The 27,448-nt window shown below is 30.5% G+C and overlaps 1 protein-coding gene across 1 annotated transcript in view; it reads right to left on the bottom strand.

Moving 5' to 3' along the window:
• Positions 1–27,264, bottom strand: part of LOC134714402 (spatacsin-like) — a 47,420-nt gene extending 20,156 nt beyond the window's left edge. Inside the window, exons 1-29 of the mRNA XM_063575643.1 lie at positions 27,055–27,264; positions 25,858–25,994; positions 25,088–25,303; positions 23,348–23,942; positions 20,589–20,709; positions 20,075–20,225; positions 18,794–18,960; positions 17,178–17,453; positions 16,426–16,605; positions 15,860–16,077; positions 15,066–15,247; positions 14,566–14,746; positions 13,624–13,821; positions 13,263–13,363; positions 12,450–12,595; positions 11,333–11,491; positions 10,378–10,444; positions 10,003–10,174; positions 9,095–9,321; positions 8,333–8,441; positions 7,732–7,891; positions 7,249–7,438; positions 6,304–6,327; positions 4,191–4,265; positions 3,493–3,641; positions 2,644–2,838; positions 2,030–2,137; positions 1,104–1,287; positions 580–794 (exon numbers count right to left, since the gene is read on the bottom strand). Coding sequence (XP_063431713.1) covers positions 580–794; positions 1,104–1,287; positions 2,030–2,137; positions 2,644–2,838; positions 3,493–3,641; positions 4,191–4,265; positions 6,304–6,327; positions 7,249–7,438; positions 7,732–7,891; positions 8,333–8,441; positions 9,095–9,321; positions 10,003–10,174; positions 10,378–10,444; positions 11,333–11,491; positions 12,450–12,595; positions 13,263–13,363; positions 13,624–13,821; positions 14,566–14,746; positions 15,066–15,247; positions 15,860–16,077; positions 16,426–16,605; positions 17,178–17,453; positions 18,794–18,960; positions 20,075–20,225; positions 20,589–20,709; positions 23,348–23,942; positions 25,088–25,303; positions 25,858–25,994; positions 27,055–27,260 — 5,109 coding nt within the window. The 5' untranslated portion in view covers positions 27,261–27,264. The remainder of the gene's footprint in view (positions 1–579; positions 795–1,103; positions 1,288–2,029; positions 2,138–2,643; positions 2,839–3,492; positions 3,642–4,190; positions 4,266–6,303; positions 6,328–7,248; positions 7,439–7,731; positions 7,892–8,332; positions 8,442–9,094; positions 9,322–10,002; positions 10,175–10,377; positions 10,445–11,332; positions 11,492–12,449; positions 12,596–13,262; positions 13,364–13,623; positions 13,822–14,565; positions 14,747–15,065; positions 15,248–15,859; positions 16,078–16,425; positions 16,606–17,177; positions 17,454–18,793; positions 18,961–20,074; positions 20,226–20,588; positions 20,710–23,347; positions 23,943–25,087; positions 25,304–25,857; positions 25,995–27,054) is intronic.
• Between the last annotated feature and the right edge of the window lie 184 nt (positions 27,265–27,448).

Genomic DNA, 27,448 nt, shown 5'->3' with positions numbered 1-27,448 from the left:
AGGGTTTCTTTTATTGCTTCATTATGATATGAATACAATTTAACCATAAAAGAAGTGGTAAAAGGTATAATAACTGAATTTAGAATTAAACAAGAATGCATACTTTTTCATGTCAATAAAGTACTGCTATATCCCCACTTGTAATTCAATATATCAGAAAATGGGAAGATGTAGTGGTTTGTAAGATCTGAAATGCACACACATCATATTCCATCACTTTTGAGCTGCATGGTGACCAAATATAGAGTCAGCAGTATAAGAAACAATTGTGACAATTCTTTTAAGATCATTCAACAAATTAATATGATCAAAGTATAGGCACAAAGAAAGTTGGAATCTGTACGATCCCAAAGTGCTTACACTTTACAAAACATTACAGATAAGCTGCTTAAGAAATATATGGTCACCCTTTTTTAGTAGTTTTTGAAAAAATCTTTGCTGAAGAAACTGCATGACAAAGTGATTGTAAAATAGCAGTGTAAACAAACATTATACCCAGTGTATTTCCCTGTTACTTTACCTTTTTTTTAAATAGTAAAAAACAACATTAACAACAACATCATAACTAAACAAACTAACCTCAGACAGAGTCACATGATCAGAGCTAAGTTTAGCTGCTGTGGATAAATCCCTGGCAGCCTGGAATAAACCCCTTTGTATCATCACCATGACAACACGTTGGCATTCAGTATCAAATTGGTCCTTAGATGATATCAGCTGTGGAAAGTTTACATCTAAGACCTGGTTATTCACTGCTATATTTAGAAGTCTAGAAAGTTTTCCAAAATCTGGAACTAAACAAATTGTACAACAGTATAAGTAATTGGGGATTATTTTATCTTAAAATTGTTATTTTTTAATTGCATGCACTCGTGTTTACAAGAAAATGATTATTTTTTATATTAGGAATATCTATTTTTTTTTATATTTGGAATACCTAATACAACTTTCTCTGACCATAAAAATTAACATCATTAAATCTTCAATATATATAAAATAGGGAAGAAAGATACCAAAGGGACAGTCAAACTCATAAATCTAAAACAAACTGACAACGCCATGGCTAAAAATGAAAAAGACTCTTTACAACTAAAAATAGTTACCATCAAATTTAAACAACAAAACAGCACTTTCCGTGTCAAGAATTCTCAGAAGCTGATGTAAGTCATACAGATTAATTGTATGTGTAAAATGGTGAAGTAATATCTTGTATGTTGTTTGTTGTATCCAATCAGAATCATGTAAAACTGTCTTCTGCTGATAATCAGTTACGTCTGAGGAGGCTGCCTGTTAATATAAATAACTGAATATCATGAATATTTATGTTTTCCTTCAACCCTCAAGGTCATAAGATGGTTGTGAGCACTGAAGGGTAAAGATTAATTTCATACTGCAATTTATCAATTCAAAAAAAAGAGATGAATATTTTGAATAAAAGTTATATCCCTTTGTCAATTATTGTTAAAAATCAAAGAAGAACCTAAACTTAGCTTCAATTTTCTAAAATGTTTGGCTGCTGATAACTCAGGAAAACATTGACAACCACAGTAAAAAATATAACATAACTCCTTTTCCTTACCAAAACAATTACAACATATAATCTGATGTACAGTAGTTGTTGTTTGTTTTTGTAATTTTTACGTGTTTCTAGTTTTTCGTTTTTTATATAGATTAGACCGTTGGTTTTCCTGTTTGAATGATTTTACACTAGTAATTTTGTGGCCCTTTATAGCTTTTTGTTCAGTGTGAGCAAGGCTCTGTGTTGAAGGCCGTACATTGACTTATAATGGTTTACTTTTATAAATTGTTATTTGGATGGAGAGTTATATCATTGGCACCAACACCACATCTTCCTATATCTATATAACACAAAAAAGTTGTTTGAAGTAAATGTACCGTGGCACACCTACCATTACTCTCATTTTAAATCAGTAAGGTTAAATTATTACCGAATCATTAGAACTTCTCCATGTAATTATAAAAGAAACCATATAATCTTTCAAATAAAAAACTAAAATATCAATCATACCAAAGAAACAGCTTCCTTAAACTCTTGTAGATGTTTCCTACAGAGTGTGTGATCTCTTGTGTCTATCAACTCAGCTGAGAACTTCAAGAACGGTAATATAGTGCAATCCTGAAATAAAAGGAAAGGGAATATTAGTTTTTTGTTGTCATATTGAATTTCAGTTAAAAAGTGTCCATACTTTACGTAAATTCAGTGGCGGATCCAGAACTTTTCCTAAGGGTGGCCTGCTGACTGACTTAAGGGGGGCCCGCTCCAGTCATGCTTCAATGATTCCCTATATAATCAACCAAATTTTTCCCACAAAAGGGGGGGGGGGGCGGGCCCCACAGGCCCCCCTGGATCCACCTATGAAATTATAATATGATTGCAAACTTTACTTGAAATATAATTTTAGTGACAGAAGTTAGAGGTTACTCACTTAAATTTGAACAAAAGGTATAATTTACACTTTTTTATTCCTTTAGGAACATTTTTTATACTGATACTGATACATGTATTTGTACTAACTTGATGTTTTTCACTAATCAATTAGATATTTATTTGAAGATTTATTAAAGGAAATGTTACTACTAAACATTTTATAAATAAGATGAAAAGCTAGTAAAAATAATTACTGGTAGAAATATATGAAAGCATGTCATCAAAGTTCTGTTCCATTTATGTTTAAGGTAGATTTCTATCAGATGATTGAGGTGTTTCATGTTCCACTTCCATATTGTTTTCCCATGATCCTCTAAGAATCTGTCATGTTCCTGTTCATTCATCATACACACTAACCAGCCACACATACAGGTTACCAGACTGGCATTCTAATACAAATAGAAAAATAAAATACCTTATAACAATCTTAATAATATAGACATTGCCAGGAAGTTGTATTTCAGTGGTTGTTATTTGTTGCCATATATCATATTTGTTATTTGCTTGTTTTGATCATAAATTACACTGTTAGTTTTCTCATTTGGATTTTTTTTACATTTGTTAATGAGGCCTTTTATAGCTTAGTATGTAGTATGTGTTTTGATTATAGTTGACAGCATATGGTTGCTGGCTGCTGCATCATTGGCTATCAAACCACATCTTTTTGATTTTATAAATGTACAATAAATATTTTTCAAGGAAAATATACCATTGTTTCATAAAAAATTACACTAAGAATGAGATTATTGAAGAACAATATTCATCTGTCATTTCGGGGTAAAAGGCAATCTGAACAAATATTTTCTAACATTAAAAAAATAGTAATTTTCAAAAAAGTTTTCTAAATAAATTTTGCTATTTAATTTGGTCTCAGCAAAGAAAAAGTTTACTGAAGTGTTCCCCAAACCTTCAAACAATTTTAATATTGTTTTCATTAATATGGTAAAGTTCTTTAGATTTATAGCTTTTTTCTAAATTAAACAGAATTTTAAATTACAAGAAACAGTCATACTTTCTATAAAAACAATGAATCATAAACAAACCTCAAGACAAACAGCTAATTCTGTGAGTATAGGATTATAAACTGTAACACCACTGACTAACAGATACTTCCATGGACTCCTGGAGGACTGAGCATGGAATACCACACTAAACAAATCATCTGACACAGCTTCACTATCTCTTATTATCACTGTCAAATAATAATAATACAATCAGATTAAGGAAAGCATTAATAAATTTACAGCTTGACTTTGAATAATTCTTTGATAACTACCCCTTCCCTTATTAACTGATATATATATATATATGTTATGTACAAGTTGTTATGTTGCACAAATTATTATTTGTACAGATATTTTGTACAAATTATCAGTCTTTTATGAACTGCATAACACAAATGGATGATTCAAGCACACAGTCTTTTGTTTCGCATATTTTTGTCATATTTTCACAACTACATGATACAATCTTATACTGAGTATTTATACAAAAAACATTATAAGACCACAAAAAGAATTTATGGATATGAATATGGTATCAGGAGAAAACTAAAATTTGAATTTAAACCATTAACTGCCAGATATATATTCTTGAATAAAAGTCATGCTACCATGACATTAGATAAGATTATTTTTTTTTGCAGAGGTAAAGTCAAATTGGAAAAAAAAAGATAATTGATACCGGAGGAAACACATTCTTTCCATCTTTTCATCATTAGGACTGACTTAAGTTCACTTACATTCAGTTTCATCTATTTCTGTAGAAGAATTTCTGACATCTTGTATCTCTATTTCATCTTCACTGCTGCTTCTTTCTGTAAAAATAAAACCACTGGCTGTAAGTCTACAAACAAACAAGAATGTGTACCTAGTACACGGATGCTCAATCCAACCTATCATTTTCTATGTTCAGTGGCCCATGAAAATGGGATAAAAATCTCTAATTTGGCATTAAAATAAGAAAGATCATATCATTGCCCGCCATTTGGGCACATGTTTACTAAGTTTAAAGCTGATTGGACTTCAACTTCATCAAAAACTACCTTGACCAAAAACTGAAGCGGGACGAAAGGACAGACAGATCAACGAACAGACAAAAGAACAGATGCACAGACCAGAAAACATGAATGCCCATAAATGGGACATAATTTTTTTTTTATTTAATGTAGATTCATTTTCATCAATGGGATTTCTTTTTTATAGATGAACCACAAATTTAAATGTTTAACAAAGTACATTTTTCTATATAGAATATATAGAATGCAGACTTCAGCAAAACGCATAATGTCATGAATACATGTATATAGTTTTGTATAAATTAATTGCTAACCTTGAAAATAAATGAATCCATAGTAATTATAAATTGCATAAATGACATCTCCTTATTTTTGTATAATCTAAAATAATGATGGTATGTATGACTTCATAAATTTCTAGTTTCCACCAAATTCAAGGAAAACATGCCAATTTTAATTAGTTTTGGGAACAGGAACATACATCATATGCATCAGCAAAAAAGAGTTTTTTCTTCATGTTTCTATAAAAATGAACTACCTGAGTTGAATATTCATTTTTTTTTAACTTTCACAATATGTTTTCTGGACCTGGATTTAATCTAATTCAAATTATATTAAAATCTTGTTGTTTCATCACTGCTTTCAAAAGAATATGTTTGATATTGCACAGAAATCCAATTAAAAACAAATGGCATCAACTCTGCAGACAAATATGGCTTATATGTTTTTAAACCAGTGTAAACAAAGCTGCAAAAGTTGTCAGAAAATGACATCTGTAGTGATCATTTTTGTATTAAGACATTGTTTTTAATTTGCATGCATACTCTAAAATGATTGAATTTTTTCCCTTTTATCATAGATTATCTCCCATTTACAAGAAAACTGTATTTCTTTTAATTTCATAATTATTCATTAAGATTTTGATATTTTCAATATTTCAAGAAAATACTTAAACAATGACATGTTTGTATTTCAGAAAATTCATGCAATTGTCAATCAAACAAGATTTCTGTTGATGTTCCTCTAAAATAAATATGAAAGTTTACTGTTGAAAATATAGGAAAACCTATGTATAGCTGAAATGCATTAAAAAAGTATTGTGATATGACATGCATATAGTTGTGCTTGTTACAGATAGTTTTATAATAGATCATTGCTAAAGATGTTAGATATATGATATTTCATTCTCAATGTCAGTACAATGATCATCCTCTTGGTCAAAATTCATTATAAGAAGGAAGAAGACAAGAGAAATAGATGTAGATAACCATCTTAAGATTTTGTGTGATGTTTTCATAACAAAAATCTTGCTTTTATATGAAGAAATTTTTCTTACAGTGAAATTTCTTCAATGAGCATACATATATACAATATTTAGAAACGAAGATGTGGTATGATCACCAATGAGACCACTCTTCACAAGAGACTAAATGACACAGAAATTTTAACAACTATAGAATAACTATATACTAAAACTGTCTTTTTTATCTATGTGTTTTATGCTTAGAAACAAGTAGATTGCTGTTTTGAGAAGAGTTAATGCATATTTACATTAACGGTATCAATTTTACTGTTTTATTTTTAAAGTGATTTATTTCTGTGGAGTTTAAATTTTGAAATTTGAAGTGCAAACCTTGTTGGCTAAAGCTATTTATAATTTGTCTGTTTTTCATATCTGCTGTTTTAGTTTTCTTTAGAATGGAAGTTTATACATAGGGATATTTTTCAGCTTTTTACAAAAATAACAAAATTTGGAAAACATAAACAGTTCTCAACAATTTCCCACAATGCCATCTTTCTCTCATCTTCTCTTATGATCTATCATGCAACTTCTTACCAATAGATAACCTGTATCTTAAAACTGTAATTAATAGTTTTTATTCAAAAGTAGTAATCAAAGCGGACATTTAAAAAAAACCTACTGTTTGGAAAGTGAAAGAAACATCACTGAAATGGGATTGTCATTAACATGCTTACAAAATCAGTTACCATTTTTAAAAGTCTGGTTAACTTTTAAAATATACAATTAAGTGCCAGTATTTGTACGAATCATGCAATTTAGGTAAAAATTAAAACATGAGTAGAAAAAACCCATCGAGCTAATCATGCTATTTAATACTAACCATCACTCTGAGTTAAAAAGTATTAGTCTTTCATTTGTGTGTGTATGGTAATATCAAATAACTTCGTTAGAAAATTGGTTAGAATGATAGCAAATTACAGAGTTATCTCCCCTTATTTGTTAATTTCTAGTGCATTTCAACCAAATTGTATCTTCTATTACCAGAACAGAAAATGGAAATGAATGTTATTTTTGTGCATAACTACATATTATGAACTGAAATCAATGTCAAATTGGGCGGGGTTTTTTTTTTGTCATGTTTTCACCACTGCCTGATTCTTAGGTAGACTGGCACTTAAGTTTTTTCATATTTTCTTCAACATTTACCAAAAACAAAATGCTGAAATTGTCCATACACTAATTATTTTTTAAACTATGGAATGGCATATCGTCAAAGTCAATCTTCTTATCAAAATTACAAAACTAATCTTAGCTTAGAAATAAATTATTATCCATGTACAACTTTTTCAACTATTTTAGAAGCACTAATGATTAAGTATGAAAACAAATATTTAAAAAAATGTAGTGATGGTACATGTTAAGTTAGAAATAAATGTAAAACAACAATGTGCTAAACTGAGTGTAGAAATATTAATTAAATGATGATTAAAAAGTATGATTTCGTTCTATGAAATAAAATGAAAAAACATAACTTGATACCTTGATTGATATCTTTAGCTAAGCCAATCCTAGAATACAGATTAGATCTGACATCTTTGTTCCCTTTCTTCTTGTCATGTGACTTCTCAGTAACCTTTGTCCCTTGAGCTTTGACCTCAGCATTTTCTATGACATAGTGTAAATGCTGCTGAAGATGCTGACTTTTGAAGTGATACAGCTGGCTCTGAAGCTAAAATGAAAACAATATAAATTCATTATTATTCATTGGATTCTTATTTTCATTGATTTAAAGGATTTACTGTGGATTCATTACTATTCAGGAATATCAATTTTGTGTACTTTGTGGATAAAAGTGAGCCATAAATTTAAATCGCTCAACGAAGCACGCATAGGCTTCTTTGCAGACTTTGGTTAAACCACACAGTTAAAAATTCAAGTTAAGTTGATTTTATCAATTCTTAAAATTCTGTGAATCAACTTTTTCAAAGTGTTAATCTTATGTTTCTAATTATTGAAGACTACCTGCTCTTTTGAATACTGGTGCATTTGTGAGAACCATAAGAATGGGAGCCATCTATCAGACTTAGCTGTCAGTTCTAGATACTTCGTAGTCAATGGAATGTGTAGTAGATGACAAAATAATACTGCTATGGTCCACTTCTGTCCTGCTTCAAAACTGGTTCTAAAACATATACTCCTAAATTAATAATTCATATAATTATTGTCTAATTGTCAATTTTAATTCCACACTTTAAAAGATTTGATGCATTTTGAGATGAAATTGTGTGTTTATTTAAAAACAGTGTGTACAAAAGTCAAAAATAAATGTGTACACACGACAAATAAACAAATGTGTATGCAAAGAAAAAAATAGGCACAATTATGTGTCCTTTCTGAAGATTGTATGTTACCCTGTAGATGTGTCTATGTTATATTGTGTTTCAAGATTATGATATCTTTTTCATTCATTGTTGTTTGTTACTGTATATCATATCTAAAAAAAAATAATTTCTATTTTTTTTTACATAAATCAGTCCATTAGCCTTCACATTTTAATTGATTTACATTTGTCTAGTCAGCAGCTGATGCTATTGTTATATATTGTAATTAGTTATTATAATACCTGTTGATGTTTTCTTTGTCCAAATTATTTAAAACAGCATCTTCTAATTTCTGTAGCAATAGTTTGGCATGCTGTCCTCTTCTTAAAACACAGGCACATATCCATGACACTTATAAACAAAAAAACTTCAATTGTATTAACAGAGATTGTTACATATCCATTTTTAACATAACTACAGGGTTTATATGCAAAAGGGTAAACAAATTGTCATTCTAATGTCCAAAAGCAGATTTCTATGAATGAGTTTTATTTTTTAAATTTTTCAATAAAAGTCTGAAGTATTTCTGTTTTTATTGTCTGTGACTGGACTGTTAGTGTTTTGGTCAACCTATTACATTGGCGGATCCAGGGGGGGTTCTGGGGTTTGGAATCCCCTTTTTTTGGGCTGATCACCCCACCACCATTTGTCCTGGGTTGGGAACCCCCCTTTTTAAAATGACTGGATCCGCCCCTGTATTACAATTCAATATTAAAATTCAGACTCAATTCAAAATTGTGTCATCAAATCAAACTATACAAGAGCACAATTTTTTTAAAGATTTAAGGTTTTCATTTAAATTGAAATCCCTTTCTAAAAACTAAGAAAAATTAAGTAGGAATTGTATGAAAACTCAAATAAAAAAGGAAGAAGATGTTGTATAATTCTCAATGAAACAACTTTCAAAAGAGACCAAATGAGGTAGCAGTTATCATGTACTGCCATAAACAATGAGTAAACCCATAACTCACAGTAAACTACAAAAGAACAAGCTATATAAATACCTATATCATTATCATTCTTCTGAACCAGTTCCTTTCTCTTGTCCACATTGCCAGTCACATTTGAGTTGAGGTCTGACAAAATTTCATTTCCAACCTGTAGATATGTCCTTAATATACAGGTATCTTGACCTAACATTTCCATAAATACCACACAAGTACTAGCAACTTGTGTATTGGAAAAATTCTTCACTCCTATCCACAGGGCTGTATTGGTAGCATCTTGAATTCTACAAAATAATATAGAATATCAAGAAAAGGTTCTATCAGCTATGAAGTAAATAATCATTCTAATATGACGACCTATTATCATCAACCGGTATAATTCTTCTATCTCTACCTTTAGCTCAAACACAGACTTTTAATGCAGTAATACACAAAAACGACTGGTCCGTGTTATGACCAACTTATCTGTACTGCCAGATATTCTCAATTTTCAACAACAAAATCCCCAGTTTTCGAAAGCCAAAATTCTGATACAATATATTTATCTCTATTCTACAGTAAAATAAACTAATCAGTCCATTTCAATTTATTTTTCAGGGTAAAGTATCATAAAATGAAATTCTGTGAAATGATTTTATTGTCTTGGCATGGCAACGAAACAAGGTGACGTCACATTAAGTTTGTTTCCGTAACCAAAAATCAAATGTTATACATGGCGTTTTAAAGCTTCTAGTATGCCTCAGAACAAATAAAATATATAAGTGAAAAACGCAATTTAAAAAATTAACTGAATTATATAAAATTAAACAACCACCATAACAATTATTTATTTTGTTTTCAAGCAATTTTTTCAATTTTATCAATTCAAATAATTTGGTGCAAATGTACCACAAAATTATTCCTCTGTTCTTTCCGACACCTTCTAAACAGAACCTAACAGAAAGCCAACAGCATTTGAATAGTACCTTTGTTGTGTTATACCAGTAGGTTCCATGTCATAGGCTTCAGCCAGAAATGATACAAAAGCAAAGGATGGTCTCCCCTGTTTTAGGTAATACATATATCTGATTTTCTCTGTATATCCATATTTATTCACCATGTCTGGCTGAGAGAAGTAAGGCATTTCTTTTGGACTTTCTGTAATATATAATTTTCAAAATTATGATAAAATTACAAATGTATCAGAAATTCAAATCTATAGCAATTTACTGAACAAATATAGAAAATAATTGACAACTTGTATCCAATCTATTTGTACATTAAAATATGTTTATTTAATGAAAATCTTTTAGTATGCAAAAATGATCCAGAATGCTCTTTTATATTCTATAAAACCTTACCATCTGATGCTAGTGTGTTTACAGGCTGCCAACCAAATAACTTTCTTGGATCAAATGGAGCATTATCCTGAATATGTATCAAAACAAATATTATGATTACACTAAAATATCCTAGAACAATAATATCATATTTCTTGCAGCATAAAAGAGTCATTAGCCTTCTTAAAGAAGAATTGAAAAAAACAACTACAACTTTTTCCTCACTGAAACTTATAACTTTTCTTGAAAATAATAAGCTGTTCATTTTTAATTTAAATTCCCTGCTGAAAATTTGTGATTCTATTTGGGCACTCCAGTTTCTTCACTAATAACAACTGACTGCAGTAAAATTGCCAATAATGGTAAAAGTGGTGTAAAACACCAACAATCATTCAAACAATTAATCAATCTAATGCAACAACGTTTGTAACGTTCATTTTGATTGGATAACGTCACTTTCTTACATGGCATCAATTGACAATTGATGTTATGGGACGTACGTGCAAGCGCAGACGGCATATGACAGATTTTAAATACATGTTTTAACGTTGTTTTCTGTCAGTTTCGTTAGAATTGAGATAACAATATTGTATTTTATGCTCTGACAGCATCAATTGGGGATTTGATGGTCCCAAATACCCGTTTACTGTCTCAGCTTACGCGTCACCAGTTAACTTAATTTGCAACCATCAAATCCCCAATTGATGCTGCAGAGCTTAAAATACAATACAATTATCTCCTAAATCTAATTCAGTATTTCTAACCGTAATAATTTAGTTTCTATACCTTGCAACATTTAATTGTGGGGTTAAACAGCTGACGATTCCTAATCAATAACTGTATTTGCCAAATATAATCAACTACAACTTAAACTGATGAGGAAATAGATTCAGTTTATATGCCTAACATTCATACAGCAATATTATTTACAATTTTTGTGTATTTGATGATTACTCAAGCTATAAAAATGAAATACCATTAACAATTGATAGATTGTGACATCATTTTGAGAAGATTCCTTGGCCAGCGCTGGGAATAAAGCAGAGTGAAGTTTTGGGAATATCTGTAATGCTTTCTCAAGCTCTGCATTCTCAATTCCAGGAATTACTGGTGTACTGGTCTGGTCTCCTACAATCTGTAGAATAAATGTTATTATTGTATAGCAATATAATATTTCCCACAGAAAGTAACCAAAAGTTAGCGTGCAATAAATTCTAATATTGCACTAGTGCAATAAATCATCAAAATTCATGACGCCATTAACGACAAAATCTTAGTTTAAACCAATTTTTACTTTCAAATATTATATTGCTATACAATAAAAGGGTTATTGCATGAATATTGGGGGATATTGTCCCTCGTAGAACATATATTGCACTCGCAAGCTCTTGCAATATAAAGTTCTACTCGGGACAATATTCCCCAATATGCATGCAATAACCCTATATTATAAAGGAATACAAGAAAATAACAATAGAATAATAAATGAAATCATCAAAAATGGAATTTGAAAGGATCATCTTATGCACTTAATATTTTTTGAACTTAATGCATCACAGTACTCTGAGTTATAATATTTTTGTGTGAAAAGCAGGGCTGATTTTGAAATGTGCAGAACAGAAATGTATATATTTCTTGTGTAAAATACAAAAACAAGTAAATTTATTTGTTTCCAGTATAAAATACAAGATCATGTGGTATCATTGACAATGAGAAATCTTTCCACCAGAAAGCAAAGGACCAGGATGTAAACAATTATTGGATGCTGTTCAGTTTTTATTGTATTTATATATCGCCCGCTGACAAAATTTGAAACAGTTCAAAAGAGAAAATAGCCTGAATTGAGCTCAAATCAAGAGCCTGTCAATATGCCAGCAGACAAAATATTTTGGTCTCTTTGTTGAAGCAGTTAAGGGCCATAACTCTTGAATAACAACCAAAGTGATATTTGTCAAACTTAACTTCCATTTTGCAATTTAGTAAGAATGATTTGTTACTTAACTAGTTCAAACATCATGCAAAAAATATAGGATTAAAAGATTATAATCTTTCATATCTGACTTTCTTAAAGCCAGCATTATGAATTAATATACCTGTTGTAATTTATTCTCTGAATACATAACTGTTGCCATAGCAGTTAAAACTTCCCCATTCTTCATGATTTCTCCAATTTCAGTTTTTTTTAAAGACCAGATTAGTTGTCCATTGCTGATGCTTGCATCAACCATAGCAGAACAATCTAGAAATAAACATAAACAGGATAGCTTATGAATTTTCTAAAGAAACATTTTAAACATTGAAACATTTGGTAATCTGTAAGGTATTTCAATTAACTTTTCAAGATGTTTTAACCCTCTTGCTGCCGGGAGGGACACATGTGTCAACACCAAGTGTGCCTGAGGGACACATTATGTCCATGTTTGAATTTATGCAAACTTCTCATCAGTGATGTAACTATATCTAAATGAAAGATAGAAAATAAAAAAGTGTAATATGTTTCTACAATGGCTCTCAACTGTAACGGTTAATACGGCATGACGTCATATATCATCATTGTTTGGGATGTCACTTCACAAACATCAAGTGGTGGTATTTTATGAAACGCAACCCTGAAAAACAACTGGCAGCAAGAGGGTTAAAGTTTCTGATATTGGAATTCAATTTTTCTTTTTTTTCCTTATAAATAAATAAAGAATTAAATCCAACAAAATGAAGTACTTTCAAGATTCTCTTTTAGATTGTTTTTTGTTTTTATTTTTTTTTTCTTAATGTTGGCTTACATTTTTTCCATTCAATTTTGTCTCTTTTTTTTTTCTTTTTGGTTTATATTTTTTTTTCTTATGATATTTGTTTATTTTATCTAAATGTAACAAATGAAATAGTTTCAGTATAATCTACATATTTACCGTTTGGTTTATGTCTAAGTCTGTACATTGATACTAACATAGACAACCAACAACACTCTTCATTACTATGTAGAAACTTCTTTAACCAACTATAAGATAACCTAAAAATACACAATGTACAAATTGTTATTATGAAGAATATAAACCAGTTTTCTGTACAACAAATAAATCATTTTTACATGTAAATAATACTTAGTTTTAGATATTCCTATTCTGTATAACCAATTAATAGGTGTTTATCCAAAGCATATAACCAATGATATGCTTATACATCATTTGCAATATAATTCAGAATATATCTTTATCCAAAATTACAATTTAGTAGGGAATCTAAAAACTATGAATTCAACAACAATCTTACTTATGGGTAGTACAGTATTGCCACACAACAGTAGGTAGGTTGTTCTTTACACAATACTGGAGGAAGTCTCTGTGAAAGCTTTCCAAATCTTCCAATGTACTGTTTGTGAGTGGGTGTGGCAGTTCTAAAGCTCCTCCTACTAATCTAAGGTCAGAAACTAGGCTGTTGAATTCCTCTGTTTTCAAAAATACACCTTTCCTACAACAGGTAAACAAAATTGATTTAAAGGTTTTATGGTTTAGGTAAAAAAATCTTAACATTTAATTTTCTAAATATTCAGTTGAAATTGACACAATTTTAAATGATATAAATTAAATTAAAATGAAATGAAATATCACTTCAGGCCTCATGTTGGCACTATCAAGGTACATCAGAACATCAGATTACACAAAATGCAAATAGTTTATCATAGTCCAAAGACTGTCTTAATCCAAATCATTCTAAATCATTTAAAAGAGACAATTCTGCCCATAATACAATAATAGTAAATTATGAAATAACAAAATTTTTGTATATTTAGAATTAAATCTCCAATGCACTTTTGAAATTTGAATTTTCTTAGATGTTCAAGTAATAAAAAACAGGAATGAGGGTATTTACAAACTCAAAATTCAGTTTAAACATATTTATTCATGGATTGGGAAACAAGTTTATTAAAACTTATAGTAATCCCTTTCCACTTTGCTAGTGGTAGCGCTGCCTTGTAGGGGCATTAGCCTGCACTTTTTCCCTTATTATCCCCTTTGTTTCTCAAGACCATACTAGCAAATGGTGTCAAGGGAGAGCTGAAAATTAAGTCCCTGTAATTTTCTCCCCAGAGCAGGGATCAAACAAGGAACATTGGTGTTTATAGTCTGATGCACTAATCACTACACCAGGGCTCTCCTGTTCTTAATTATAAATTTATGATTATTTTTTAAAAAACATGGTACAGCAACATACCTTGCACATGCTTCAGTGATGACTAGTTTGATGTATGATGTGCACTCATCCAAATGATCAAGTAACTGATGCATTATGGGAAAGTCTTTTTCAACAGCCTTTTGTATCCATAACAACAGCTTTTCCAATTTGTTATATCGTAAAAGGTATCTTAAATGTACAAGTTTGACTTCTTTTGGATCTGAAAAAAGCAGATTTTATTTTTTAAGAATCTTAAAATATAAATTTTAAAATATTATAAACACTTCATTCTTATATATATTTTTTTAAACATTTTAACAAATCATAATGCAACTCCTTGTCATATTTTTCATTTTTAAACAGTGACATTCTACTTACAGCTTTAAACAATAACACTTGATGAAAAGTTCCATATTTCATAGCTTACAAATGAAACCAGTTATTTAAGTTTATACAGATAATATAATAGTAATTATTTATTTAAATTAAATAAATGTAACACAAATCTGATTTTAAGTAGATAAAACAATTACTAGTACCTTCCTCCATAATAACTAGCTCCTTAGTATCTGGATCCCATCTTTGAACCCAGTCCAACAAAACATGGCTGTATTTTCCTATATTTTGATGGTCTTCTGAGACCGTAGCAGATAAATCTCCACATTCTGATGATAAATCATACTCAGGGGAGTCACCAAAGGACAAAAATATAGTCTCTAACCTAACAAAAAGAAATACATCTAATAGAAAATACACCGGACAATAATATATTCTTTAACCTAACGAATAAAATGTACATGTCATTGATAACACAATTCTTATACCTCTTTGCAAATTTAATTTTGATTCCTCCTAATAAAATGTCATTTGCCTTATGTCAAGAGCAATCATTCATAAATCTTTCTTACAAATCAAAATCACACCAAGCAAGTGGACACCCTAAGTTGAGTTGAATGGTATAAGTGCATGAAATTTGAACTGCCACTTCAAAAAGAGGAATGTTACACAGGGACATATAATTGATTGTATAACTAGTCCTCTTCTTGATCCTTCAAAGACTTATTGTAAAGTTCTTAAAGATGCATATAGTGTAACACTTTACTAGGATTGGGAACTGAATTTATGATCCCCATTCTAACCAAACACGACTCTCTTGCTTAGTAAAGGCAAAAAGACTTAATTATACTGCAAAATATAATTTAAGGTAACCATATTTCTAAACTTTAGAGACCCTTAAGGATTCAATTGTTGTGATAAATATATTTAAAGAAAGAAAAAGCTGTCAAACCCATATATTTGGTGCTTATATCAACTGGTATACATAATCAATTACCTGTCCAATGGGACCTCTTGTTTTCTAGCATCTTTCACAGCAGAACTGAATGAAGATGATAGATATTTCTTTTCTAATTCATTTACATATTTAACAATCTCCATTTGTTCCTCTGTCAAACATTTTCTACCAGTAAGCTCTTCAATAATGAAGTCACGTATTGTCCTGTCTTCACAAATGGCAGCGACTTCCCATAACTTACTATTCACATTCAAACCCTAAAATGAAAGCAAAACATCTGAAGAATATTTTGCTAAATTTAAATCAAAGCTGTTGGTTGCATATTGCCTGGCCATTGTTACCATTTTCAAGGTTAAAATCGTGAATTTGGATTATTTAATAATAAAATGCACTAAACATTATGATTGACATACAATTTTTACATGTATTTTACACTTTTATGCAAATTTCTAGACAAAACATTTTTAGTGCATCAAAGTTGAACAAGATTAAAAATATTTCTGCACATCATTGAAATTAATAATTTAAAATTGTATAAGTTTCAAAATCTTTTATTTTCTATATGTGGATTGACTGTTTGAAACCACCTCTTTAAAAATAATTACCAGGTTAGACAAAATGGCTATTGCAGGTTTGGATTGTTTCTCCCATAGATATTTCACTGCTCTGACAATACTGTTGTTTGTTATATGATTGATATCAGCCTTAGAGTTATCTCCCTTTTCTAGCAGACTGGCTTGCACTGTTGGAATATTGTTGGATAACACTGCATCTTGTATAATTTCCTGTTACAAAGTAAAACCAGTCATTGTAAAGGTTGAAAATTATTGATTAATGCACAGTACATATTATTTTAATCTTCAATTAAGATATAGAAATATTATAAACATGAACACTGATTAATTCTTAAAATCAATGTTTTTTAAATAAATAATGCAACTTCTAGTGCATTTAAAATTACTTTTATTATGATATTTCAGTATTTTTTATTTTTTTTTCACTATTAATCCATCTATTTACCAAAATGTTATGTTTTCAAATGGAAAAATTTTGAACAGTGAGGATCTGGATTGGGGAGGAGTCTTCATTTCTGTATACATGTACTTACATTTTTTGGTAATGTTTTTTTCTTAGTTTGTTCGGCCGACAATTTGGAATTCTTCGTATTTTGGCATCCCATCAGTCTCTATTTGTTTTTAATTTATGTTTGCCCATTATTCTCTTTTCTGTATCCCCATCCAGCCCCTCCTATGTTTCCCCCTTTTTTTACTTTCATTTCAAATACACTTCTTCAATTCTAGTGATTTCTTATATTATTAAATTCTATTTATTTCTACTACTTTTCTGTATGTCTTACATCATCAGTTTTGTTTCCTAAAGCCTTATGACTGGTATCAGGTACTCTTTTCACTTCCTCTTTTCCATCTTTAAGCTTGTTTTCTCTTTCTATCTGTCTCAGACACTGTCTGATGTCAGCTATATCTTCAAGTATTACATCTATTGATTTTTTCATGTCTTCTATTTCTGATTCATTATTCATTTTATATTTGACAGATTCCTGCACATCTAAAGCATCACTCAGTAAGCCATAGAGAAACTCAAGTGTTATATCGGACAGTCTTTTGACAAAATCCTACAATAAATGAAAGACAAAATTAAAGGAATATAATACTATAAATTCTTATAGTTTTGTGATATTTGTATTGGTGTAAACTTGCATTTAAATTTGTATAGCATTATTTGAATGATGCATTTCATGAAATTGCACTAGTTAATCTGGCATTTTTGACCATTGTTAAAAAAAAAATGCAATAATAATTGCAGGCAAAAAATTGTGAATTTACAGCTGTGGTCAGATGTTTTGTATCATGATATCAGTTTCAAGACTTTATATAGTTTATAGATAATTATCATGCTAAACTATTGTAAATGGATAACTGACAATTTCACATTTACCTAAAAAAAAATTAAAAAAAATATGATCCCTAAAAATTGAGAATGTGTCATGTTCATAGATTAGTAATATCTTCACATTCAAGATTTGTGTCAACCAATATAGCTCTTAGTTAAAAACAAAAGTATATGTTATTTTCATCTTTGTTATGAATACTAATCATTAACATTACACAATGATAATCAATATATCTTATATTTTTAAAACAATACACTAATGAGAATATCAAGTTTATTAATATCTGTATATACGTTCCTTGACTCTTTATGTGTGTATCAGTGTGTTTCCTGTACCTATGATTGTGTGTATTAGTGTGTTTCCTGTACCTGTGATTGTGTGTATCAGTGTGTTTCCTGTACCTGTGACTGTGTGTATCAGTGTGTTTCCTGTACCTGTGATTGTGTGTATCAGTGTGTTTCCTGTACCTGTGACTGTGTGTATCAGTGTGTTTCCTGTACCTGTGACTGTGTGTATCAGTGTGTTTCCTGTACCTGTGACTGTGTGTATCAGTGTGTTTCCTGTACCTGTGACTGTGTGTATCAGTGTGTTTCCTGTACCTGTGACTGTGTGTATCAGTGTGTTTCCTGTACCTGTGACTGTGTGTATCAGTGCGTTTCCTGTACCTGTGATTGTGTGTATCAGTGTGTTTCCTGTACCTGTGATTGTGTGTATCAGTGTGTTTCCTGTACCTGTGATTGCGTGTATCAGTGTGTTTCCTGTACCTGTGATTGCGTGTATCAGTGTGTTTCCTGTACCTGTGATTGCGTGTATCAGTGTGTTTCCTGTACCTGTGACTGCGTGTATCAGTGTGTTACCTGTACCTGTGACTGTGTGTATCAGTGTGTTTCCTGTACCTGTGACTGTGTGTATCAGTGTGTTTCCTGTACCTGTGATTGTGTGTATCAGTGTGTTTCCTGTACCTGTGATTGTGTGTATCAGTGTGTTTCCTGTACCTGTGACTGTGTGTATCAGTGTGTTTCCTGTACCTGTGATTGTGTGTATCAGTGTGTTTCCTGTACCTGTGACTGAGAATCTGTAAGGTTATCTGATATAGATTGTATCAACAATTCTAATGCTGGCTGTAACTGTATTATGTTGTCATAGTGATTAGAGCTAAATGACCAGGATGGAGAGGCAACAGGTGGGGAAGTTGGTGATGTCACATATGATTTTGTAGAGGAAAACACTGAAAAAGAAAAAAAAACAATCTTTTATCAGTAATAAATAAATTCACTTTCAAATGAGCTTTCAAATGTTTTGGTTTGTGCCTTTGTGATTAAAAGCAGTTCAGACACAGAAAATTTAAAAACTCTTTTCTGCAATGCTAAGTAATCATTTCACAATTTTCAAACTACTGTTAATTTAGAAGTTATTAAAAGCATATGTTATTGCAATTTTTGAAGAGCTGACAAAAATGAGATATTAATTATTGCAATTCAGGAAAATTTATTTAAAGATTCAAGTATCAGATTTATTAAGACAATTTCTTATTTTTGCAATACCCACACAGTCAAATAAAAAAAAGTCTTGCAATAATTTCTGAATTTACAGCATATAATTTACCTCTGACAAAACTTTTGATGGCTGTGTAAAGTCATAATTTATCGTTGACTATCCATTAAGCATTTTCAATCGAAGAAAGATTTTAGGTACAGTTTCTAGAAATCCCATTCTCATTTAAACAAAGTAAAATAGTATTGCAACTTATTATCTTTTTCTTGCAGATCTTTTTATTCTTGTATACATGTCACACTGTTCCTTGTTCAGCAATACTCTTAATTTCATATTTTTTTCTGTAATGTGTTGAAATGATTTTGCTTGAATGACCTTTTAACTTTTAGGAGAGATCTACTACAATTTTGTATACCTTAAGGATGTCTGCTTGTCATGTTTTGGATTTTTGTCAGATTTTCGGAAGCCTCTGGTTTTTACTATTAGCATGCCTTAAAAAAATTTGCCCATAAACCCCCATTTTTCTTTTTATAAATCTTTAAGGTGTATAATTATAAGTCATTTGTAAAAGTCTTATAAAATTTTATTTATTTTTTAATAGTATTTGAGAACTTTAACTGGTCAATGATAAAGCTATGAAAAATCAAGAGAGAACATTTCCCCGCCAAAATTACAATGGCTAATATCTCGAAAACAAGCACATTGACCCCTAAATTTTTTTTGCTCTTTGGATTCCTTAATTTATTCCCTATCAATACATACTAGTTTTATGAAAAGTTATTTATTTTGAAACTGAGCAGCGAACATCCTTAAGAAAACCAGATCATAATATCCAGAGATTTACTTACGATTTTCTTTACTTTTAAGAAAGAAGACCACAGTATCTAGTTGCCTGTGTTTTACACCTATCTCTAAAGTGTGTAAAGGTAAGGAACATCTCCCCCATTTATTGATATGACACAGGACATCCGCTACAGAGGCTCCAGCATAAGTCATCATCTAAAATTGAAAAACATACAAATTATTTCTATAATGCCTAATTTAAAGCTTAAGGTGTTTCTAAAAAATAACCTAACAACATGTTTATAGAATTTAAATGACAGTTAATTAATAAAGCCTGGTAAATCTTAAATACAATCAAAAGAATCCACAAAATTGATATCCATTAAACACATATTTGTATGATTAACAAAAAGATAAGGTATGTACAAAAATATCAACCTTTTTTTTTATAAGAATCAGCACCATTGTTAAATTAATGATAGAGCAGGCGTTCATGAAAGGAGTGTTTCTATTGTTGTCAGCTTTAAATTTCCCACTAAGCCCTACTACAAAAATAAATATAATCAAACAAAAATTTACCAGGCTAACAAATTCTTCTTGTTCTATACATGGAACAATACATGTCAGATGAGTTTCCATAGCTACTAGATGTGGAAATTGTGATTGTGCTGACAACATCACAAAACATTTAACAGGAAGTCTACAAAATAAGAAAATTTGTAAGGGTTCCGCGGAACCCAGTGTCTCGCCTACTTTTGCTGTAAATCGCAGGCTCAACATAAAGGAGGAAAAAAAATCATTAAAAATATTCCTTTTGATTGTAAGAAGCATCTGTCCAAGTTTGGTAAAAATGTAGGATAGTTAATGAATCTAATTAATGTTTTGAAAACTTAAACTGCAGACTGTATGTTATGTTAACTGGAAGAAAATGTAAGTCCCTTTAAAAGTAAAATACAGAAAAAATGGAAATATCTTTTAACAAAATTTACTTCTGGATACTATCTTATGATCATAAATAAGCTTCTGTCCAAGTTTGGTACAAACCCAGCTAGTTTAAGAAAGTTATTAAATTTTTAAAAACTTTAACCACAGAGTAAATGTGATGTTTCTCTGTAGAAAAACTAAGTCCATTTAAAAGTAAAATACGGAAATAATGGATTTATTTTTTTACAAAATTTACTTCTGGATACTATCTTATGATCATAAACAAGCTTTTGTCCAAGTTTGGTTCATACAAAGGATAGTTTAAGAAAGAAATTAAAATTCTAAAAACTTTAACCACAGAGTGAATGTAATGTTTCCCCGCAGAAAAAACTAAGTCCATTTATAAGTAAAATACGGAAATAATGGAATTTTATTTTTACAACTTTTCTTCTGGATACTATCTTATGATCATACACAAGCTTCTGTCCAAGTTTGGTAGAAATCCAGTGTAGTTTAAGAAAGTTATTAAAATTTCAAAAACTTTAACCACAGAGTGAATATTTGTGGACGCCGCCGCCGACGCCGCCAATGGAAAGTAGGATCGCTTAGTCCTGCTTTTTCGACTTAAGTCGAAGGCTCGACAAAAAAGAAGATATAAACATTTATAACATGTATAAAAAGTCATTTTTGTAATTTCCAAAAAAATCTAAACAATCTTAATTTAACAGCATTAATAAATGTTAAACAAATATGACCAACAGAAACCAATGATGACACCAGAATTACAACCTCCTGACTTGGGATAGACACTTAAATAAATTGAATGCAGCAGCATTAAATATGTTTCTGAGCACTAAAGTATTATAGAGATCTGTTTAAAAATTATCATGTCAGTGATGAGCCTGGGTCAAGGTATTTGAATTCACACAGCTGTGATATGCACATTACAAAGATGTTTGAATTCCTAATTTTGAATAACTGGAGGCTCTAAAGAGCCTGTGTCGCTCACCTTGGTATATTTAAATTAAACAAAGGAAGCAGACAGTTCATGACAAAATTGTGTTAAGGTGATTGTGATGTGTTTGTACATCTTACTTTACTGAACATTCTTGCTGCTTACAATTATCTCTATCTATAATGAACTTGTCCGTGTAGTTTCAGTGGAAAATGTTATAAAAAATTAACAAATTTTATGAAAATTGTTAAAAATTGATTATAAAGGACAATAACTTCTTAGGGGGTCAATTGACCATTTTGGTCATTTGACTTAACTTTTTAGTCTTAAATTGCTGTACATTATTGCTGTTTACAGTTTATCTCTATCTATAATAATATTCAAGATAATAACCCAAAACAGCAAAATTTCCTTAAAATTACCTATTTAGGGGCAGCAACCTAATAACAAGTTGTCCGATTCATCTAAATTAGATCTTGACCAGATAAACAATTTTACCCTGTCAGATTTGCTCTAAATGCTTTGGTTTTTGAGTTATAAGCCAAAAACTGCATTTTACCCCTATTTTCTATTTTTAGCCGTAGCGGCCATCTTGGTTGGTTTGCCTGGTCACAAAACACTTTTTTAAACTAGATACATCAATGATGATTGTGGCCAAGTTTGGATTAATTTGGCCCGGTAGTTTCAGAGGAGAAGATTTTTGTAAAAGATCATGGAGATTTACGAAAAATGGTTAAAAATTGACTATAAAGGGCAATAACTCCTAAAGGGGTCAACTGACCATTTTGGTCATGTTGACTTATTTGTAAATCTTACTTTGCTGAACATTATTGCTGTTTACAGTTTATCTCCATCTATAATAATATTCAAGATAATAACCAAAAACAGTAAAATTTCCTTAAAATTACCAATTTAGGGGCAGCAACCCAACAATGGGTTGTCTGATTGATCTGAAAAATTCAGGGCAGGTAGATCTTGACCTGATAAACAATTTAAACCCATGTCAGATTTGCTCTAAATGCTTTGGTTTTTGAGTTATAAGCCAAAAACTGCATTTTACCCCTATGTTCTATTTTTAGACGTGGTGGCCATCTTGGTTGGTTGGCCGGGTCAAAAAACACAAATTTTAAACTAGATACATCAATGATGATTGTGGCCAAGTTTGGTTTAATTTGGCCCAGTAGTTTCAGAGGAGAAGATTTTTGTAAAAGTTAACGACGATGGACGACAGACGACGGACGACAGACGCCAAGTGATGAGAAAAGCTCACTTGGCCTTTTAGGCCAGGTGAGCTAAAAATGAAAAGCAACACATTTTAAGAAATGATACTTTTCTTTATAAAAAATATGAGGCAAGTTATTTTAATAATTGTATAAATTTTCTACTATACTGTACATGTGCCTAAAACTTAATATGAGTTTCCCATAAGTTGACCTTATTGTTTAATAGTCAGTTTTACCTTTGTATGTTATAGGTCTGATTCTTTATATCACATACACATATCACATTTTCTTTTGGTGACTGTAAATGTAGCGAGACTGAAAACTTTCCAACCACAATATCAATGATATTCATTCCCTGTAACGTAGCAGGGAGGTGTATTTTCTTATCACCTTCTAGATTAGCTATGCTATTTTGTGATTTTGATCTGCTTTTCTTCCAAAAACCAGATGCTCTCCACTTAGCTGTCTGAGGTTTGACATTTGAACTGTTGGATTTGTGTTCAAAATACCATGGCTTAGTAAGTAGTTTTGAGTTCTGATCATGAATGGTTAAAAGTTTTTTCCTCCAAGTAGAATCCCCAACATGAATAGTATTCAGAACTTCATTATTTGAAAACTGTCCGTCTTTTAATTTTGTTCTGGTTACACATGATGGAAATTGTTGAATATAGCTCTCAATGTTTATTGTTGTGACTGTTAATGTATTTTCCATGACAACCAAATATTTAAGATCTGGGGTAAATCCCCATGACAACATTCTGTCTGTTTCAATATTTGTCCTTGAAAGGTTAACTTTAGCTACAATATCTCCATTGGTTACATTGTATAATGCTGTGGAAGTTAAGGATGTTTTACCTTATATTATTCCTCAAGGTTGTAAAAAGTAAAAACACAAAAATACTGAACTCCTAGGAAAATTCAAAAAGGAAAATCCAAAATCAAAAGTCCAAACACATCAAACGAATGGGTAACAACTGTCATATTCCTGACTTGGTACAGGCATTTTCTAATGTAGAAAATGGTGGATTGAACCTGGTTTTAAAGCCAGCCAAACCTCTCACTTGTATGACAGTTGCATCAAATTCCATTATATTGACATCGATGTGTGAACAAAACAAAGATGTGGTTTGATATTTCTTTAACAATAGTACGAGATTAAAACATTCAGCTGGTTTTTACAGAGTTATCTCCCTAAAGTGGTGTGTAAGGAATGTCTAGACTAAAATTAATTTAGTTCGTTAAATACTTATAAAATTATGGCAAAATATTTACTTTGACCCTTTGACAAAACGAATCAAACTTTCAAAAAAAAAATGGACTACACACTTTATCAGAAAAATTTCAATGGATATATAGCAGTTGGATAAATACTTATTTTGATCATTTAGAGGTTTAATATTTCTTTAACAATAGAACAAGATTAAAACATTAAGCTGTTTTTTGTGGAGTTATCTCCCTTTAGTGGTGTGTGCCACTTTAAACAATTAAATTTTTAATCATGTTTTTTTAATGTTCATCCAATAACAACGCAGTAAATCAAACAGGTTTTTATTTGTCTATTTGATGACCTGTTAAAAACATAAAATAAATTTTAAAAAAATGACATTTAAATGCAATGCCACCAAATGTCACTGCTCTTAGAACTGGTATGTGATGATGTGGTAGAAAGAGAATTTTTCTTTTATAAAATAACAATCTAACTATTACGGTCAATTACATTTATTTCTATTTGATTGATATGAAATAATATCATGGGGACATCACTTGTTTATGATGTGCTACCTTGTTGGTACCTCTTTTACAACTTGCAATGCAGTGAAGTTATGCTTATTTCAATGTTTTGTGGGGTTTTTTTTTACATAGAAAACAACTTTAAAGGATATTTTTTTTAAAGCAGTCAGTGGCGTTTATGATTTTTCATCATTAACTTGTATCTTTTATTTGTATCTAATTTCTTACTACATTTATAAGGATACTAATAATTGTTGTTTCACCATCAAACACGGCAACAAACTCATTCAGAATATCAAACACATTGTGTGCTACTGGATTATTAGGTATAATAATTGATGTCATAATTTTATATCCTGCTTGTTGTATCTCCATAACAACCAATTCATCTTTTATTTTCACAATCAGGTGGTCTCCATAGTAGTTGGCTATTTTAAAGTCTTTGAAGTCAATTTTATCTTCTGCAAAACAAAATATTTTTTGGTGCTCTTTTCATGTAATTCCAAAAAAATATGGTGTCTTCCATTCATGGAAGCAATTTGAAATGGTATATTTTTTCCCTAGCTCCGTTTCATAACTATCTGAATTTGGAATCAAAATACTTTTTCAAACTCATATTTACTAAATTACTCTATGCTTTATGCTCTGATCAAAAACAGTTCATTCAAGTACATTTGTAATTAGAAATCACCTTCATTTTACATGTATATAGCAACAATTTCATCTTAAAACTTAATAGAACAAAAACATGAATAATTTTATTTACAGTTGATCATGAAAATCTATCCTTTAACTATCAAAATAGAAAACAAATCACAAAGCAGTAATTGTAATCCCAAGAAAAACAAATTTTCCTCATTAGTGAATAGTCATGCATGCAAGTTACAATATTTACCCGAGTCTATTCAAAAAGTCCAAAATTTTACATTCAGGTGTACATCTTACAGTTCCCATGCATGTTGAGAATCTTTAACTAAATCATCTTATTAGAGAATGACATGTCACCCTTATATACCTTGCACAATGACTTCATTAATATTCTGTTGCAGGATAATCTCTGTTTGCTTATTGTAACATAACAAACTACCATCTTGTTTTAGACAAACAAAACTTCCTTCTATTGTATTGGAATGGTCTGTACACCATACAATTCTGAAACAAAGTACATGTAATAAATATATATGCCAGTTAATTATGAATTATATAATTAATATTTCTTTTGTTACATCTTCTAACATCGGAATGGGACTTCTCTTGAACTGAATTTCAATGTGTGTATTGTTATGTGTTTACTTTTCTACATTGGCTAGAAGAATAGGGGGAGAGTTGATATTTCATAAACATGTTTAACCCCGCTGCAATTTTGCGCCTGTCCCAAGTCAGGAGTCTGACACATTCCCCATTTCCTTTGTCAATTTCATAATATAATATTTATCAGTCTAGTAAAATATAATAAGGAACACAATACCAATTTCAATTTTAATAATTCTTTGACATTACCTGATGATAACATTCTTTCTTTACGTTGAATATGACATCATAACACAAATAACGTCACAACTAAAATCCCTAACAACAGAACCAAAATCGGAAACATTAAAGCATTTCCAAGTCTTTTTAAATTTTGAAGTTAAAATGTTTAAATTAAAAACAAAATATTCACATAGACTTCGTCCCCTTACACAGGTAATGACTGCCTCATGTTAGTATACTACATATACCATTGTATACCATGTAATTATAATAGTAATATTGATAATTAAGACTATAATTTTGGGATAAATAATTAATTTTTACTTTAATTTATTACATTTCAGTTCGAGAAAGTTTTGTGTTGTGTTACTCTTGTACAAATGTACATAGTCAGTGTTCTAGCTATAATTGACCAAGTTTGAACAGGGGCCAGCGCCTGCCCTTTTGTATAAACCTTATCGCTTATCCCGACTGATACGGCCGCTTGAACTTTTGACGTAAAGAACAATCACTTTTCCATTGTGGCAACAGATATTCTATTTTATGACTTCAAAATTTTACGGAAACCTGTGTGATATCCAGTAATGGCGGACAAATAGCGATAAGGTGTATTGACGCCCATGCCTTTTTTCTGACGTTAATCGTAAATAAAAAATCAATGAATTGAATCATCCTTATTTCAAAGAGTTTCCTTTTAGCGAAAAAAATAAATGTTCAAACTATCAAAATACAACCGTACTGTTTTATGCTTTCTATTTCAACTGGTTTCACATTACTCTGTGTTGTGTCAAGTTTGATGATTTCTAGCAGAGAGTTTTCTTTCTCTATCGAAATAAATCTTTGACTCTGACAAATCTTTAAGCCTATGATATCTTTGAAGGGTAAGGAAATACCAAATCTGTGAATGTAACATTTTAAAATTTCAGGACTCTGGATGTCTGCCATCTTCGTGTCATGTGATATTTCATTGAAAGTATAAATTAATGCTCTTATAATCCGACCACTTTAATACTCGAATTATAACTTTTACATGATTTAGAAAGTTTATTGAAATTTCGAAACCTTTTCAGATAATTTGTGTTAAAATTAATAATGTTCTGCTATAGTTATTTCTGGTAAAGGAAATATACCTA

The sequence above is a fragment of the Mytilus trossulus genome, chromosome 4 (assembly GCF_036588685.1).
Source record: "Mytilus trossulus isolate FHL-02 chromosome 4, PNRI_Mtr1.1.1.hap1, whole genome shotgun sequence".
NCBI classification, from domain to species: Eukaryota; Metazoa; Mollusca; class Bivalvia; order Mytilida; family Mytilidae; genus Mytilus; species Mytilus trossulus.
Note: the sequence above shows the minus strand (reverse complement) of the source record. Positions and strands in the feature narration are given on the sequence as shown.